Raw genomic sequence first — 17,516 nt, 5'->3', positions numbered from 1 at the left:
GTAGCCTTCAAAGGCACTGAGTCCCAGAGAGGTGAAGACTGCCTCTGCTACCTTGGGATGGCTGATTGTCTACAACCACATGACCTTGGCAGAGTTTCAGGCAGGCAGAGCACTCCACAGTACGACACTACACAGAATGGCACACCTTTTTAAAGTGCTTGCGAAGGTGGCGTAGTGGTAGAGTGCTTATCTAGCATGCAAGAGTTCAATTTCTCAGTACCACATACATAGGAAAAAGCCAGAAGTGGCACTGTGGCTCAAGTGGTAGAGTGCTAGCCTTGAGTAAAAGAAGCTTAGAGATGATGCCCAGGTCCTGAGTTCAAGCTCCAGGACTGGCAAAAAAAATATAATGCATGTATTGTTTATTTCTCAAATTTTCATTCAATGTTTTTGGATTATTGACTAAAACAAACAGACAGTAGAAAATATAACCTTATGTGGCCAGGAGTTTGGCTTAGTGGTAGAGTGTTTGCCTAGCATGCATGAAGACTCCAGTTCAATTCCTCGGTACCACATACATAGAAAAAGCTAGAAGTAGTGCTGTGGCTCAAGTGGTAGAGCTCTAGCCTTGTGAAACCCCAAGGACAGTGCTCAGGCCCTAAGTTCAAGCCTGAGACTGGCAAAGAAAAAAGAAAGAGGAAAAGGAAAATATAACCTCAGGTAAGTAGGATGACTGTAAATATAACTACACACCGAGAAGGATAAGGTTCAATGGAAGAAGCAGGGGATCGATCACATGGCCAGGTTAGTTAAGAGGGAGACTTAGAGGTAAATTGGTGGGATGAGGAGAAGCAACAATGGGAGGGGACAGCAAAGGCAGAGTACTCATCTGACCAGCTTGCACCACAGGCCAAGTAGAATAGGCCTTTAGACTGTACCTGATCTGATCCAGGGCTGGACAACAGGAGGAACCGTGTAGTCTGAAAAAAAAAATTGTAGAAGCAGGGAATGGCCATGTCACATGGGACAGATCGAGTGTAGTCTGGGAGTCAGAGCCACACAAACCAGGAAGGTAGCCTCACAGTAATGATAAGGTGACCCTCTGAGCTTAATGCCTTGCTTGCCTAGCACTGACGCATGTCAGTGATTGCCTAGACATGGTTGTAAAAGAGGTAATTTACACCATTGCTTCCTAAACCGACAGAGGGGATGCAGAGGAAAAGAGAGGTGAGGATCATGGGGATGGAGGAGGAGGGACAATAGAGCAGTCACAATTCTGCAGGAAGGCTTATTGGCTATGATAGAAAACGACGTAGAGATCAACGATAACACAGACAGACAGACACCTACGTCCTTGGATGTGGCAGGGAGGGTCCATCACACTAGGCCAGCATCCAGTAGCATGTGGCAGATTCATTTCCTTGTGCCTTATTTTAGCACAAGAATCCTCAAAGTGTTGTCAGGGAAGTCCACTAATACTGTTTATAGTTGAGATGCTATTGGGTACAGATCGTTCATCTCCATATGAATGATGGAACACTCCTCTCAAAAACCATGTCATAGCCTAACACTGGTGGCTCAAGCATATTCCAAGCTACACAGGAGGCAGAGATCTGAGGATCACAGGCCTGGGCAGAAAAGTCCATGAGACTCTTATCTCCAGTTAACCCCCAGAAAACCAGAAGTGATGATGTGGATCAAAGTGGTAGAGTGCTAGCTGAGTGATAAAGCTCAGGGACAGCTGAGTTCAAGGGCCCCTCCCTCCCCCAGCAGGGGGGGGCAGGGGAGAGGGGAAGAAACAGACAACTGCTGGTAGCTCATGCCTGTAATCCTAGCTACCCAAAAGGTTAAGATAGGAAGATTGGGGTTTAAAGCCCAAGTGGTAGAGTACTAGCCTTGAGCAGAAAGAAGCTTAGGGACAGCTCCTAGGCCCTGAGTTCAAGCCTCAGGACTGACAGAAAAGCAGCAATAAACAAAAAGAAAACATGTTTTTCTGGGCATTAGTAGTTCACACCTGTAATCCTATCTACTCAGGCTGTGAGACACTTACCTCCAACAAACTACTCAGAAAAAGCTGGAAATGGTCTGAGAATGTGACTTAGTGATAGAGTGCTTGCCTAGCACGCATAAATCTCTGGGTTCGATTTCTCGGTACACATAAACAGAAAAAGCCAGAAATGGCACTATGGCTCAAATAGTAGAGTGCTAGCCTTGAGCAAGAGAAGCTCAGGGACATTGCCCAGGCCCTGAGTTCGAGCCCCAGGACTGGCAAAAGAAAGAGGAGGAGGAGGCAGAGGAGGAGGCAGAGGAGGAGGGGGGAGGGGAGGAAAGAAAAGAAAAAGCTGGAAATGGCACTATGATTCAAGTCATGAAGTGCTAGCCTAGGGCAAAATAAGCTGAAGGACAGCACTGAGTTCAAGCCCCAGAAATGGCATGAAAGAAAAGGAAGGAAGGAAAGAAGGAAGGAAGGAAGGAAGGGAGGGAGGGAAGGAAGGAGGGAGGAAGGGAAGGAGAGAGGGAAGGAGGGAGAAGACAAGCAAAAACCATGTCTTTGTGAAGCTACTATCAAAAGCAAGTGACATGTGCATGGACGTGGAAGAAGATGTGAGAAAGCTGCCTCTGGTGGGCATACAGCTGCTGCTTTTGAGAGGTGTGACTCAGTGGCGCATGCATGTAGGAGACCCTGAGTTACAAACACACACACACACACACACACACACACACACACACACACGTAATTTGTGTGAATTATTTTCTATTTACTGATTGTTAAGTTGCTTGACTTAATATATACTAAGCCATTAGGCATTTCTTTTAGTCTGTATAAAGGGGAAAGTTTTTAAACTTCTGTCTTTGAGCTCCAAGGACCCATTTCTTTGGAGAAAGGGTCTGAGGAGGGACCAGTCCTCTCACCCTACCCCCACATCAGTCAGGGAAGAACCTAAAAAGGCCTCATCACTTGACAGGCTGCAGGGCGGAGATTGAGAAAACTACATCTTCTGTCCCTGGCCCCACTTTCTGCCTGCTCCTGGACCCCACTCCAGCCTCATACCTAAATAAGGGTTTCTATATAAAATAAATACCCTCATCCCCACCATCACCCACTTGAGGTCAGTTGCAAAACCACCCCCACTGACAAGCCTTTTCAAATGCCCCTTCTCTGGCTACCCCAAACCCCAGCAGATACTGGCTTCTGAGGTGTTACCCACCTCACTCTCCTACCCAACTGGAAGTTGTTTCTACATTTGTGTCTGGCCAATGGGGTCTGACTAGAATTCCAGTATCCACAATGTACTCACCAAACACTCACCCCTGTGACCAGGTACATATATTTGTCCTGTTCTCAAGGGCAGGATCTAGCTGGGGACATCAAATCCTCATCCTTCTACAGGAAGGCATCTACAGATAGATTATTCTATGCCTCGGGAACAAAGCAGACAGGATCCAGGCTAGATGGTACCTGAAAATCAGGCTTCTGGCTACAAAGCAGGTACGTCCCTGTAAACTCTGCCCCTCAGGAAGGAGGATCATGTCTTTCAGAGAACCTTGAGCTACATAGCAAGACAGTCTTAAAGAAAAGAAAAGAATCCCAGAGGCTCAGACATAAGGGACACGTTCCTCTCTTACTGTGAAAGGAAGACCACCATTCCCCAGAGGATGTCAGGGCTCAGATGCAACCCAGAAAATGAAGTCTCTGTCTTGTTGGTTTCCTATAACTTCCTAGGTAGCCTCCTAGTTCAGGGTCCTTGGAGAGCTGACAGTACCTCAGATCTGAGGCTCAACTAACCTTGCACCCATTCTTTCCCCCTTTATCCCATTCCAGACCAAGCAAGCTATACAGAGGCCAGCAGCACTCACTGAGAAGTAAAGGAAAAAACCCTTCCAGCACACCAGGGGTAAAAGCACAGCCCACTTCACACCTGCCCTGACTCGCTCTCCACAGTCCTGAAGTCATGTCCTGGTGATCCAAGACTCTAGTTCAAGGATCTCTTGAAATTGAGCCTTGGCCTGGAAGCTCACAACCTGGGGGAGGTGAGTTCTCTCCTCAGGACCCTGCTCCTTCTTTACATGCCTTTTACCAAGAGGGGCCTGTACCTCCTGTAGTTTCCACTACCCACCTACTTATGGATACAGTGCAGGGGGCTTCACGGGGGAAACTAAGGCAGATAAGAGGAGACCAGCTTTGGGAGGGGGCTTTGCAGGCCAAGAGGTAGGAGAGAAGGCTGAGGAGACAGCATCCTTATGGAGACTCGCCCAAGCAAAACAAGGATACTTTGCTCTTTGTGTATGCACAGGCAGCAGCCTCTGGGGTGCTCTGCACCAGGACTCTAATCCCCAGGCCCCAGCTTTGAGGAGGTGGAGTTGGTGGGAGCATGCCTGCCTCAGGCTCAGGCCCCCATTTCACAGCCCAGGTTCCCCCAGTAATGCGATAATTGGGTGGGATTTTCGCTGAGAGAGAGGGAAAGTCCAGAGTACTGACGAGCCAGTTCCCTCCCTCCCTGCCTAGTAGGAGAATTTTTCCCTCTGAGGGTGAGGGGCATGTGCTGACTCAGAGGAGGGGGTGGATGGGGACTAGACGTGCTTAGACTAAGCTGGATCCCAAACATGGTGTAAAGGAAAGGGAATTCTTTTTGAAATGGCATGGCTTTCATTCCACATTTGGAAAGGGGCTGCTGCTAGTCACCTGTCCTGAGGCCAGCTTTCACAGGGCCATGATACCCCCAACTTCACAGGTTCCCTTTGCAGGTGGGAAAACAAAATGGGGGTGGGGTGGCTTGCTGTGGGAGGTGCCCTGCCTTTATTTCTCTAGCCTGCCATAGACCTAGAGGGACAGCAGGGCTAAGCCCTGATCTGAAATGCAGTTTTATGATGCTCCCATGGCTTTTTCATGGGCCCCCTTCCCACTCTTCTGACCACACCTGAGACAAGACTCCAAGCCAGGGCTCTGTGAAGCAGATGGGCCATATCATTGGCAAGCCTAAAACTGTTCTCTCTAGCTGCAGTTCTGCCCTTTTGCCTGGTCACTCGAGCCATTTTTGTCAATTCTGAAGACACTGACGAGCATTCCTGCTAAGCTTAAGTCTCAGTATTACTGTGAAGTGACTGTTTAGTGTTGGAGGGTCTTTTCTGCCTGTTATGCTTTCAGGTGTCCTAGAAGGAAGGCTGATGACACATCATCAGACCGGGGGTCTTCTCCCCAAATTACAAAATTCTTCAGATCTTTTCCTGTGCTACAGTGGAGGCACAAATGGGCTTAGAAGTGCAAATAGGGGGCTGGGAATGTGGCTTAGTGGTAGAGTGCTTGCCTAGCATGCATGAAGCCCTAGGCTGGATTCCTCAGTTCCACATACACAGAAAAAGCCAGAAATGACGCTGTGGCTCAAGTGGTAAAGTGTTAGTCCTGAGCAAAAGAAGCTACTCAGGCCCTGAGTTCAAACCCCAGGACTGGCAGAATAAAAAAAAAATTTTAAAGAAGTGCAAATGGGTTCTGAGCTGAGAAACAGATCGGTTACCTTGGGACATTGGTTGTCACTTTCCATTTCCTATCAACAAAAGAACCACTTATCCAAACTGTCGGAAATCTTTGTGTTAAAAATGCTGCAACCCAGAACAGACAGGAAGTTTTCATAGTTGGACACTTGGGCACGGTAGTAGTTGGATTTCAATGGCTGCAACCCCAGTGTCAGGAGCTGATCTGTGTCATATTCCCTGGTGAGGAATAAAGATGAGGAGAAAGTGGAGGCAGTCTTTGAACTCTAGACAGCCCAACTTTGTAACTACGACCTGAGGAGGCAGTGTTACACTAACAGGGCTGTGGTCTGTGCTTATGGATCTAGAAAGGTGCGGCCAAAGGGATCCGCCTCCAACAACATCGCCCCCCCCCCCAGGCCCTCCTCCCCATGCAAGGTGATGAATGAAAGGAGCTGCAGACTAGACACTGTGGGAGGGGGCAGGGAGAGACTGAACGAGAACAAGAACCAGTGGGTCTGCGTGTCCCACCGTGAGCACAAGCACAAGGCACTAAGAGCTAAAAAGCTCGGGACGCGACTCCGGAATCTCGAGGGGCGCCGTCCAGGAAGCTCTGAGACTGCACCCCGACACTACTCCTCATTGCTCCAGGCAGGCGCAACTCCGGCTGCAAGGCCCCGCTCCCAGCGCACACCAGCATCTGCTCACACCTGGATATCCCAACACCCTGCCTACTACGGTGCGCTAGTGCGTACCCGCAACACCTCAGCTCCCCAAGCGCTTCCACTAACCCCGACACCCAACGCACCCAAGGCCCCAGGAGGGGCCAGCTCCCAGTGCTCTAAGTCCTAGGGCCCCGCCCGCCCCCTGCCCGCCCCGCCCCAGCCCCAGCCCCAGCGGGCGCCCCCTGCGGCGCTGCCCCGCCCCCGTCGCCCCGGGCCTCGGCCCGCCGCCCGGCCGCCTGCCCACCTGGCGCAGCGCCGCCCTCGGAGCCCGCGCACCCGTGCACAGTCGTGCACACACGCGAACCCCGAGCACCCCGCAACCGCAGGAGGGCCCAGCACCACAGCTGCTGCGCTACCTCCCAGGGCCCGGCCCGACCTGGCGCCCAAGCTCTCCCGGCCCTGCGCGCTCTCCAACCCCGCGATGGCTGCGCTCGGATACTTCTTGGTGCTCTGCAGCCTGAAGCAGGCGCTGGGCAGCTACCCGATCTGGTGGTGAGTGAGCTTCGTCGCGTTCGTCTGGACCGGGGTGCGGCCCCAGAGCAGCAGATCCCTCGGGCACGCTCCGCGTGCCAGTAGCGGGCGGATTATTTTCCTTGGCCTCCACTTTGGACCTATTTGGGCCGCGGCTTGGGGTGCGGGTGGTGGAGCTTCCGGGGCCATTGGTTCCCTGGACCTTGAAAGGGTTGGGGAGCGGGGGATGGTGAAGGTCCCAACTGAACCCGGCTTCGGACGGGGAGAGGTGAAAAGTGGGTCTGCGCGTGATACTGCAGTCAAGCTGTGGGTGAGAGAAGAGGGCAAGCGGGGAGCTACTCCGGGAAGAGGGAGCCTCTCCTTTGGGACCGTACCTTGCGCACACGCGCACGCAGGCACACACACACACACACACACACACACACACACACACACACACACAGTAAGACAAGACTGAACAGAACAGCTCGGAGCAGCGCAGTTACGTAAAGACAGCCAGGGACCGCGCGAGGAGTGGCGGGGAGCTGGCGGCGGGGTCACCGGGATCCGTTCGGAGCCTTCTGCAGCTCCCTGCCGTCGGGGTGCGGGATCCCCAAGTGTCCTCTCTGGAAACCGGTTGCTTCCATCTACCTGGCAGGGGAAGCGCTGCTGGAAAGACGCATAAAGAGGGAGTAAAGTAATAGTCTTAAGAGCTTGCAAGTGGAGAGCCTCAGGACCCCACATCAGAGAGAGCGGAGCAGCGCTTTCCACTCCAGACGAGGCAAATTGCGGTGAGACCCGCTTGGGTCTGGGGATGGAAGATAAATGCAGATAAAACAAATCAGGAGGCTCAGTACTTAGACCTACCGTGCCTACTGACACATGCCCCGAGGGAAGGAGGGATCAGTAAGACCCTTCTTCTGGATCATGATATTTCACAGCTTCCCTCCCTCCCGCCCACCCCCCAACGTGAGGCCGCTCTCCGATGCTGAGATCTGACAAACACAAGTGGGAAGAATGCGGGCGCCAACGGGGCCGGGGCGCGCCGCTGATGGAGACCCAGTTGGACAGAAGCCTCCCCACAAACATGCACAGCTCCCCCCCACACACACCCAGGAACGCTCTACGACGGCTTGCCTGGAATTATAATAATTATGCCGAGGGGAAGGGGGGAGACAGAGCGAGCCGAAGTACATCTAATCCGATAATAATTTTTCTCTTCGAGGTGGTTCAGGAGAGGAGCTGCGGAGCCCGGGGTGGGGACGCGGGGGGCCGGCGCAGCGGGGCGGGGAGGAAAGGCTGGGCAGGATGGGGTTGATGGAGATGGGAGAGGCTGTGAGACAGCAGAGCTATGCCTCCTATCAGATCACTATGGGGCCCCCGGCTCTGGCCGATATTCTCCGACCCCGGGCGGCACCTGCCGCACCGGCTGGCTTCCCCGAGCGCCCGCTGCTGGAGGGCGCACCTTGGGGCGCGGGGACACTGACGTCCATTCCGCCGCCGGCTGCAGGGAGCCAGGGGCAGCGCGTCCGAGAGAGTCCCGCGGGCTGCCCGCTGCTGCGCCAGGCTTCTAATTAGAACCCGCCGCCGCTGCATTCCTGGGCGCAAGAGGAAGCGCCTTCGCCCCCGCGCTCCTCCCATAAAGAAGGGCCTTGTCGCCAGCCTCCTGGCAACTCTGCGGCCCGGGGATCTTTGTCCTGTCGATCCCGAGGGTCCTAAGCTTTCCCCATGTGCCCTCACACCAGCAGATCACCCTTTCCACCGGGTCTGTGCGTGTTCTGTTCGGAAGGTAGCCTCAGATAGCCTCAGGTGCATCTTTGCATTCTCCAGGTGAGCCGAGGGCGGGCTGAGAAGAGGAATCGGTACCCCCCACTCCCAGCCTTCCCTTCAAGGGATTGGGGCAGCTCTTTGGCCACAGAATAAACATCGAAGCCCACCTGGTACTTATAGGGGTGAGTGGCAAGAACCAGCTCTCCAACCACCTCCACTCCCGCTTTGTTCTCAGTAGAATTCTCACACTTAGAGAGTCTACTTCCTGAGAAGAAGCAGCCCCCTTCCCTAGGAGTAAGCCCCCCCTTTCCATCCCTGCTGTGCCAGGGCAATATGAACTGGAAGGGTGAGCTCACACCCACAACAGTCAACAGAGAGCATGCAAACAGGCAGAGTGGAGAGGAGGGCTCCCCAAGAATACAACCACCAGTGCAGAGTGTCAGCTGTACAGTGTAATAGCCTGGCTGGCTGCCTAATGGAGGATTTCTCTCTTCATCTGTACCTTCTACCCGGCCAATCTTTAGGTGTCTCTTCTTTTCTTCTGCTTCCCTCCCTCCAGCCCCCCCCAAACATCCCCTGAGAGTGAAGGAAGGGCACCCCGGGCACTATTGGATGATGTCTGGAAGCAGCTCTAGCTGGGGAAGTGGGGGGATCTCTCTTTATGACTTGTCACCTTCATTCTCGGCCACCTTAATTGATTTTTTTTTTTTAAATTTCACCTTCCCTCCCTAAAATGAAGCCACTGGCCTGGCCACTTTCCCCCTCCCCTCCCCTCCTCTTCACCCCGTCCTCCTCCCCTTCTCCCCCTCTCCACTGCACCTCGCATTTGAAAGTGAAAGTGCCTGCCGGGAACTTCCTCACCTGTAGAAACAAACCAGGAAACAGCTCAAATCGGGAGTAATTAGGCTTTTGAAGTCCCTGTAGCTCTTGGGAGGCGTCAGATGGGGAGGAGAAAGTTGCTACCAAGGGCAGCAACAGCAAGTGGGAATGTGAAAGGTCACCACTTCTCCAGGATGGTAAGAAGTGTTAGCCGGGCCCCATGGCTCACACCTGTAATCGTAGCTACTCAGGAGGCTGAGATCTGAGGGTCAAGGTTCAAACCCAGCCCAGGCACAAAAGGACCTGAGACTCTTGTCTCTAATTAACCCCTAGAAAAGGGGAAATGGGGCTTGTCTCAAGGGTAGGGAGGTAGCCTTGAGCTGAAGAGCTCAGGGATAGCACCCAGGCAGAGTTCAAGTCCCATGACACCCTCCCACACACACACACAAAAGTAAGGTGTCTCCAATTCACATGAGTGCCAGTGACACGAGTCCCAAGGCGGTAGGCATGTAAGTGATGTCTGCTCAGTCATCTTAAGTAAGATCAGAACAGTCCAAAGCTGTGTGGCACTCCCCGGACTCTTTGGGTGCCGGGGATATGGGCAGGGAACCAGAACAAGTCCTGGGCACCTGCTTGCCTTCATATCACGGAGCCACACACTCCAGTGAAGGGGTCCTTTGCCTCTCTTCACTCCCCTTGTACAGTTCTTGTGTTTGTATTTATCTGTACACCCACACAAGCATGTGCAGGGACAGGGGCTTGAGCGCAGGGCCTGGGCACAGTCCCTGAGTTTTTTTTGCTCAAGGCTAATGCTTTATCACATGAACCCCACTCCACTTCAGTTTTTTGGTAATTGATTAGAAATAAGAATCTCATGAACTTTTCTGCCCCAATTGGCTTTGAATCTAACTAAGATCCTCAGATCTCAGCCTCCTGTATAGCTACAATTACAGAGGTGAGTCACCAGTTCCTGGCTCCTTGTCCAATGCTTTTCTCATGGAATTAGAATTAATGGAAAGAGCTTGAGGGAACAGAGGGATGCTTGGGGCTGAAAGGACATTACTCCATGTGAGAATAACACCTCACAGGCAGCCATGTGCTCCAAGTTATATTTTAGACACCCTATTTCTTCTTTCTTCATCAGGGCTGACTGAATCTTATCACCTCCCCAGTTAGGAACCTAGAGGTCTCCCTTCTCCCCTCTCCCTTCCCTTCTCCCCCCTCCCCCTGTCTGCTAATCTCAAGGCAGACTATTAATTTACTTTATTCACCTTTCAAATTCCTTCACTTCTTCCACCTGGCCAGACTCCAGCCTCAATTCCTGCCATCTTCTGGACGGTGCCCCTTGCTCTTCCTGCCACTTAGATTTCTTGATACTTTAACTACTCCTCCCCCCCACCTCTCCCCCAGTTCATTCAACTAAAAGAGCGTATACACAACAGTCACTTTTTTTTTCTGGCCAGGACCCCTCTCTTGCTGCCTGTTTCTTCACTAGCTTCTGCTGAACTTAGGGTTCCTGAGCACGGAGGCCAGCTCTAGAGCTGTGGGGGGCTAGCATCAGCTTTCCCCGCTGTTCCACTGGTTTACGTAAGCTCCACCAGAGCTCTCCCTGGTATGACTCTGATCCTGTGTGCTGAGTCACAATGAATGAAACACTTCGTTGAGCCCCAATTTTTACAGGGCAGTTTAAACTCTGTCAACAGCTTCTTGTCCTCTACTGCAGCCTCCCTGGCCTCCATACACTTATAGGCACAGATTGTCCCCTAGGGCACATTTAACCCTTATACTTCCCCCAATGGCCCCCTGCTTGGGATTGACTCATCCCAGCAGAACACATGATGTAAAAGAGACTGTGGAAAGGTGGCTGTGACCTTGGGGTGGGTGTGAACCTGGAGTGGGTGTAAATGGAAGGAAGGTTCTTGATGAGATAGACAGGCATATGGAAGTTCATGAGGTTGCCATGATAATTAGTGAGTTTTAGTGTGGCACAGATGAGAAGGCCAGGAAAGGTAAGCTGAACAGGGACTGGGGTCTCAAGGGCAGATCCAAAGACTCTAACTCCAAGAACAGCTATATATGTGAACTTGTTTCCTGTGTGTTCTCTTCTCTCTTTTCTACTTGCCCCCTCCTTTCTCTTTTCTTCCCTCTTTGTCTGTCTTTAGCTTTCTCTACTCCTTCCTCCCTCTGTTCTTTTCCAACTCTTAATCTCAGTCTCTTGATTTTTGTTCAGTCTGTCTCTGTCTCTGTCTCTCCATCTCTGCTTCTGTCTCTGTTTCTCTCTCTCTCTCTCTCTCTCTCTCTCTCTCTCTCTCTCTCTCTCTCTCTCTCTCTCTCTCTCTCCATCTCTTTCTCTCTCTGCTTTGTGTCTTTCAATTTCCCTGTCTCCCAGTCTCACACTACCTTCCAGGTTGGTAAGGTCAATAATTAGCATAATAAACCTTGCAAAGGGAAGGAAAGCAAGCTGATCTCCACACTACCAGTATGGAGAATTTCAGGCATACTGAGTTCAACTGCCAAAAGTCAACCATACAAGTGGGGCACGATCAGAAACAGTCACAAGAATACTATTTAACACTAAAATCCCTCTTCATAAAGCCACTAGGGTCTTATCCACTACACCAGTCCTTGGCCAGCCCCAATCAGAACACAAAATACACCTCACCCATCTCTTCCTGCTTCTGTTGCTGATACCCTCATAGAACCTCTCTCCTCCCAGTTGGATGATGTTCTATTTTTTTTGTCTTGACAACTGTTTTTCCTTTTTAAAGGGCTTTCTGTCTCAATTTCATAAGCCTTCTAGCTGGTTTTATAAGCAGGACAATGGAAGATAGGTCAACCAAAATCACAACGAGCTCAGTCCTAGGAAGGCCTGATGGGTCTCACTGGAACAGGGGCGAGGGGGGATAGAAAGTTCCAGTCTCCAGCCAGTTCCACCAGTTCTGGCCAGGACACTGAAAGCAGGACTCAGGTTTGTTACCTCTATAGAGATGACATGGTCAGTGCTTGTCAACATGTGGCTAACATGTCCCTGAAGAAATAAAAACAGAAGTAGAATAAAGTGGCAGTGGAGGCTTGTGACATCATAGCAGCTTGATGCTCCATTAAAAAAAAGTATTCTACAATAAAAGATTGGAAATTTGCCAGAAACCAAGCCAAATTCTTCTCTAACCAGTTTAAAATACCCTTGATACCTGCTGGCCAGCCTGAAATCACTCCTTAAGCAGAGTCCTTCCACACAGAGTACTGTCCTCAGAATTTTTCATCTAGATGTTTGTACTTGTTGCTGTTCAAGAAAGAAAGAAAAAAGAAAGAAAGAAAGAAAGAAAGAAAGAAAGAAAGAAAGAAAGAAAGAAAGAAAGAAAGAGAGAGAGAAAGAAAGAAAAGATTTCAGGAAATGACCTGCTGGGACTCCTAAAAAGGCCTTTGTGGGGGAAGGAGGATTTGACATCTGGCTAGAAGAGAAAGTTATAAGTGATAGAGTAGGAGGTGAAGCTGATTTGGGCACAGAGTAGAAAAAAAGGTTTTCTAGCGTGCAGAGTGGTGCCAGTAATGCTACACGAGAGATGGTGAGCCACAGAAATGAGGTAGAGAAAGGGAACTAGCTGCAGATATAGGCAGGAGTTCCAGTTTTATGCCATTCACAAAGCAGCTTATTCCCAGACCGTACAGTAGCAAGTACTCCTCCCAAAGCCCCACTAAAATTACTATAAACATTGCAAGGCTCAGTTCAAGAAAATTTGATTTAATAAGCTGTCAGACATAGACTATATTTGCAGAGGTTCCTGGATTGAACCTTAGAGTGAAAGCATTGTCCTCTGACCCAGCCTGACCCCAGCCTGGCTTTGTCACACTGGCCCTTCCACCTGCTCACAGGACATCTGTCCCTCCCTTTGGACATAGGAACATCCCCTACACCTTCATCATCAGGGTTAGGACATCAGTGAGGGGACATCATTTCTCTCTCCTTTCTGACCTTGCTCTTTGCCTTCCACAGCCAATCAACAAAGATCCTGTTAAAACAGTGAATGGAGCAGGGTCTTTCCTGTGAAAACCAGACTCTGAACCTGAATGTGAGGGCCACAAAGACACAATAAGTGTTTTCACTGCTCCTTGTCTCACTGCTAGACAAGTTCCCAGCCCTGAGGCCAGAAGGGACCTGGCCTCTGCCTCTGCCTCGGTCTCCCTCCAAGGCTCCCCAGGTGGCACCCTGGAGGTGTCTGATACATTGGTGCTTCCACATTCCTTTACCAGCGAAACGTGCAGCTGCCGCCCAGAGAAGCTGGCAGATACATGGCCGCCGGCATGGGAGCCTCCCCGCCTGCTGGGACTCGCTCAAAGTATGTGTCAGTAATCCCACTGGCCCGGCTGGGGCAGGACAGGCGCTGGCTGGGAGGGCTTCAGACAGGGCCTTGCAGCCAGAGTGGGGACTAGGGACCCCCTCTACAGCTCAAAGGGTGCTTGAGCGCCTGAGCATAGCTCCCATTTCTGGAGATGCCACCAATGGGAAAAGACACCAGAACTCTGGGAGCTTGGGCAAGCAAGCAGCCTTTAATCCAAGTGACTCCAGATAACCCCCTTCCAGAAAGGACAGCTTGGATCATCCACTGAGAGCCGAATAGCTCGATACTCTGAATTTCAGGTCTTAGGGAAAAGCTTCCGCTTGCCTATGGAGAGACCCTGAACTCAGGAGACAGTGACTTGGAACAGAGGTCTGGCAAGGCCAGCTCAATCAGGGATGTCCTCAGCAGAGTCCCTCCCACCTTACAGATACTCCTTGTTCCCTTGGGGCTTGAGCAGAACCACTGTATCCTGCCTGCTTGCCTGCATGTCACTCTGCTTACTGTGTCCGGCTCTGTGCCAGCAAAGGGCAAGAGATGAGAGAAGCACCTTCTGCCCCAGACACAGATAATATAGGCGATAGCCAAGGGTCAGAGGGTCCCAGAGAGGCAGGTGGCAGGGCCATGGGTACACAGGATTTCCCAGAGGGGACTGGCTTCTGAAGACCTGATGGGAGGAGGTCTGGTTACTCCATGTTCAGTGAAGTAATGGGGGCCTTGGGGTGCACTTACCAACTCTGTCCACACCTCCTTCCTCTCCTTGACCCTTGGATAGAAGGGTCACCTTCTATCCTGGCCATTTCTTTGTACAGAGAAATTAGGACCTGGGGCAGGCTGGGAGGGGAGGATGCTACAGCAAACAAGCAAGTGATAGTATTGAGTTCATATCCAGGCACAGCTGAACACCACTAACCTCAGCACAGGCTGCCAACGCCTCTCCCTGAAGAGCCTCCCCCTTTGTCTCCCTGCCCACAGCCCTACACAAGCAAGCAGGGTCCCCTGCGTGCTCCTGGAGTTCCCCCAGGAAATGTGCAAGCACAGAGCTGTGCCCTCTGTACATAGGCATGTTGACTCTGCCAATTTTTTTTCTGCAGAAAGAAACCCAAGAGCTGCCAGTTCTATGAGGACTAGTTAGGGAAGAGAAGCTCCAGAAAGCTAGGACCCCACAGCCATAGTATAGTAAAATCCCAGAAAGGCAGCGCCCTGCCCTTTGCCCTCCGCCTCATCCATGGGCACCAGTAATTGTGGAACACAGTTCCATGGTACAAAGACAGTAAAATTCACATGAAACTAAACAGGAGCTGGAAGCCCTTGGCCCAGAGAGGCCAGTGCTGGCCCAGGCTGGGCTGGCCTGCCGCCTGCCTCAGAGTCCTGGGCCAGCCTCTTTCTTCCCTTGCATGTCACAGCCAGCGTCTCTGCTGTATCCCTGGCCAGGCGCCCAGTCTTTCAACAGGAGCAAGGGAAGGAGGAGGGAGAAAAACCATTAGTGCTTATGGGCTGTGGGCGTGGCTCACGTGGCCATGACCACAGGCTGAAACCATGAGTCTAGGGACAGGGCTGCTTTCCAAAACAGCATTGTGCATTCTCCACATTCAAGGCAGTGGACCCCTTGTGAATACAGTGATTACAAAGAGAAAACTAGCAGCATGAATGAAAATTAAGGCAAGACAAGTATGTGTATGTTGGACATAATGTGAGCCTTTACATTGGTGCAGGTTGTTTTGAATTTATTCACAGACACAAATTGGGTTCTGCTTTGGCAGGCTTGCTGTCAGCTGTTAGACATCTCTGCACCTCTGGGATCTTTGGATGATAACACTGGTAGTTGTATGAGCTCAGGGTGCCCAGAAGCTACAATCTATTCACCTGGCCCTTTCTGTTGCATGGGTGGTCTCTCCAAGGGTGAGATTACAGAAAAAGTCTTGGAGCAGGACATAGAAGGACCTCTCAGAGGAAAAGGAGTGGCTCTCTACTTGAAATATTCTGCTTTTTTTTGGAGGGGACAAGGGACCCTGCATTTAAATTCTAGCTGTTCAACCAGGTGGCAGCTAAAAAGTAGGGAATGTAAACGCCTCCAGAGACGCTGGCCTTCTCCATAGGGTTGGCTGGGAGAGGGGAAATGAAATAAATTCCTTACAGTGTGAATCACCAAGGCCAGGTGCAGAGAAATGGGTGCAGTGAGGGCGGGTCTGGCTCTCAGTTTCTCTGGAGGGCTGGGCAGGGCCTTCCTGTCCTTGTTATCCCTACCTGCCCTAGGCAGGTTCCAGATGTCACTATGATCCAGTGACGGACAACAGCTCTGAGGCATGGCTGAGGAATGACTCGTTGCACAGAGAGGGCCTTTCATTTCTAACATTCATCTGGGCAAAAGATAGCAGTTTAGTCTGAGCCAGGATACCAGGATCCTTTATGGTGACCTTAAGCAAAGGCCTTCTGTCTCTGTCTGGACCCTGATTTGCACAACTCTGGCAGAACCTGTGAGTGAGAGTGAGGGAGAGACTAGAAAATCTATCAGATGCCCCAAAGAATTCAGGTAGGAGCTCAGGGTGGGAATTAGAGATCTAATGAGGGGCTCACTGAACAAAAGGTCTAATGAGTTCTCACTAGACAAGACAAAACCCACTAGTTCAGCTCCTTGACTTGTGGCCATTTCTTGGGGACTCTGAATAGTCAGAGGCCACTGGCCAACTGCCAGGGCTCAGGACACATTGATCTCTATGCCCTGCTCAGCACTGACAGATTCTCTGTCCTCCTTGTGTGTATACATCCATCAGATCAACTTTGCCCTTTGTAAGATCCTTAGGACTTCCAGTGGACAACATATTGTTAATGACATTTAGGGGGATATCACATGGCTGATTCCTGGAAAAATGACATAGAAGGAGTCAGGAAAGGGTGTGAAGGGCAGACACATTTTGCATTTAGACGCTCACCATAAAAGGTTCCTTGTTGGGCTGGAGATGTGGCTTAGTGGTAGAGTGCTTGCATAGCATGCATAAAGCCCTGAGTTGGATTCCTCGGTATCACATAAACAGAAAAGCCTGAAGTGGTGCTCAAGTGGTAAAGTGCTAGCCTTGAGCAAAAGAAGATCAGGGACAGTGCCCAGTTCCTGAGTTTAAAAAGTTCCTTGTCCAGTGGATATTCTTGGAATCTTGGAACATATGAGCTAAAAGCTACCTCAGAATCCAGTGGATGCTATTGGATCTGGGACCACACTGGAAGGGTTCTGTTCCAAATCGGTGACTTTCCCAGTTCAACTGAGAAAACAGGCTCCAGGACTGTCACCCAGGTAGCTAGAATAAATCAGTTCTGGAAGAAAAGACTAGACCTGCTGGTTAGGGCCAGTACCCTCGATGATGACTGACCCTTGATAAAAATGGTGCTACAGATCTGGGAGGCAGGTCGTCCTTGTGATGTGATGTATGCTTAGTCGTATGGTGGAGTTGTATGCTGGCTGCTCTTTGATATGTGGCATTGAACTTGTTTCAGTTTTGCATGGACTGCAGCTTAATATAGTTTAAGAGCATTGTGGGATATCGAATTCTGTAGGAGAAACTACATCCTGTAATCTACTCTTCAAGCCTCAGCCTCCTATTGCAGGAGGTTCTGGACAGGTGAGTCATACCTGTCTAGTTAGGTTGAAAGGAATTATGTATGGGGTCTGTGAATGGGTCATCTATAAGTTTCTCCTACTGTTCACATGGGAGATGGGTCTGGTGGGGAGGCAGGTAGGCAACTGAGCAGTAGCCAATAGCAAGAGCGAGGCTAAGGAGTTTGAAGGCACAAATACAACTCAGCAAGGTTCCCTATGGAAAGAAGGGTCCTGTAAGTGCAGAAGGCAGTGGCTGGTGGTTTCCCAAGTATTGATGTTCTCTCAGGTGGATCCAAAGAATATGAGGAAGGGAGTGACAGTCTTTGGCCAGTCTGGACTTTTTATATGATTTAAAAAACAAATTGATTCTTCAAGCTTCATCTAAAACCTGAAAGCTTAATATGCTTCCTTGAT

General features: G+C 50.8%; 1 protein-coding gene across 1 annotated transcript in view; it reads left to right on the top strand.

Moving 5' to 3' along the window:
* Window positions 1–6,555: 6,555 nt before the first annotated feature.
* Window positions 6,556–17,516, top strand: part of Wnt3a (Wnt family member 3A) — a 40,747-nt gene continuing 29,786 nt past the window's right edge. Inside the window, exon 1 of the mRNA XM_090339710.1 lies at window positions 6,556–6,626. Coding sequence (XP_090195836.1) covers window positions 6,556–6,626 — 71 coding nt within the window. The remainder of the gene's footprint in view (window positions 6,627–17,516) is intronic.

This window comes from Megascapheus bottae, chromosome 10 (assembly GCF_031878675.1).
Source record: "Megascapheus bottae isolate mThoBot1 chromosome 10, mThoBot2.hap1, whole genome shotgun sequence".
Lineage (NCBI taxonomy): Eukaryota > Metazoa > Chordata > Mammalia > Rodentia > Geomyidae > Megascapheus > Megascapheus bottae.
This window is presented reverse-complemented; position numbering and strand designations above follow the sequence as displayed.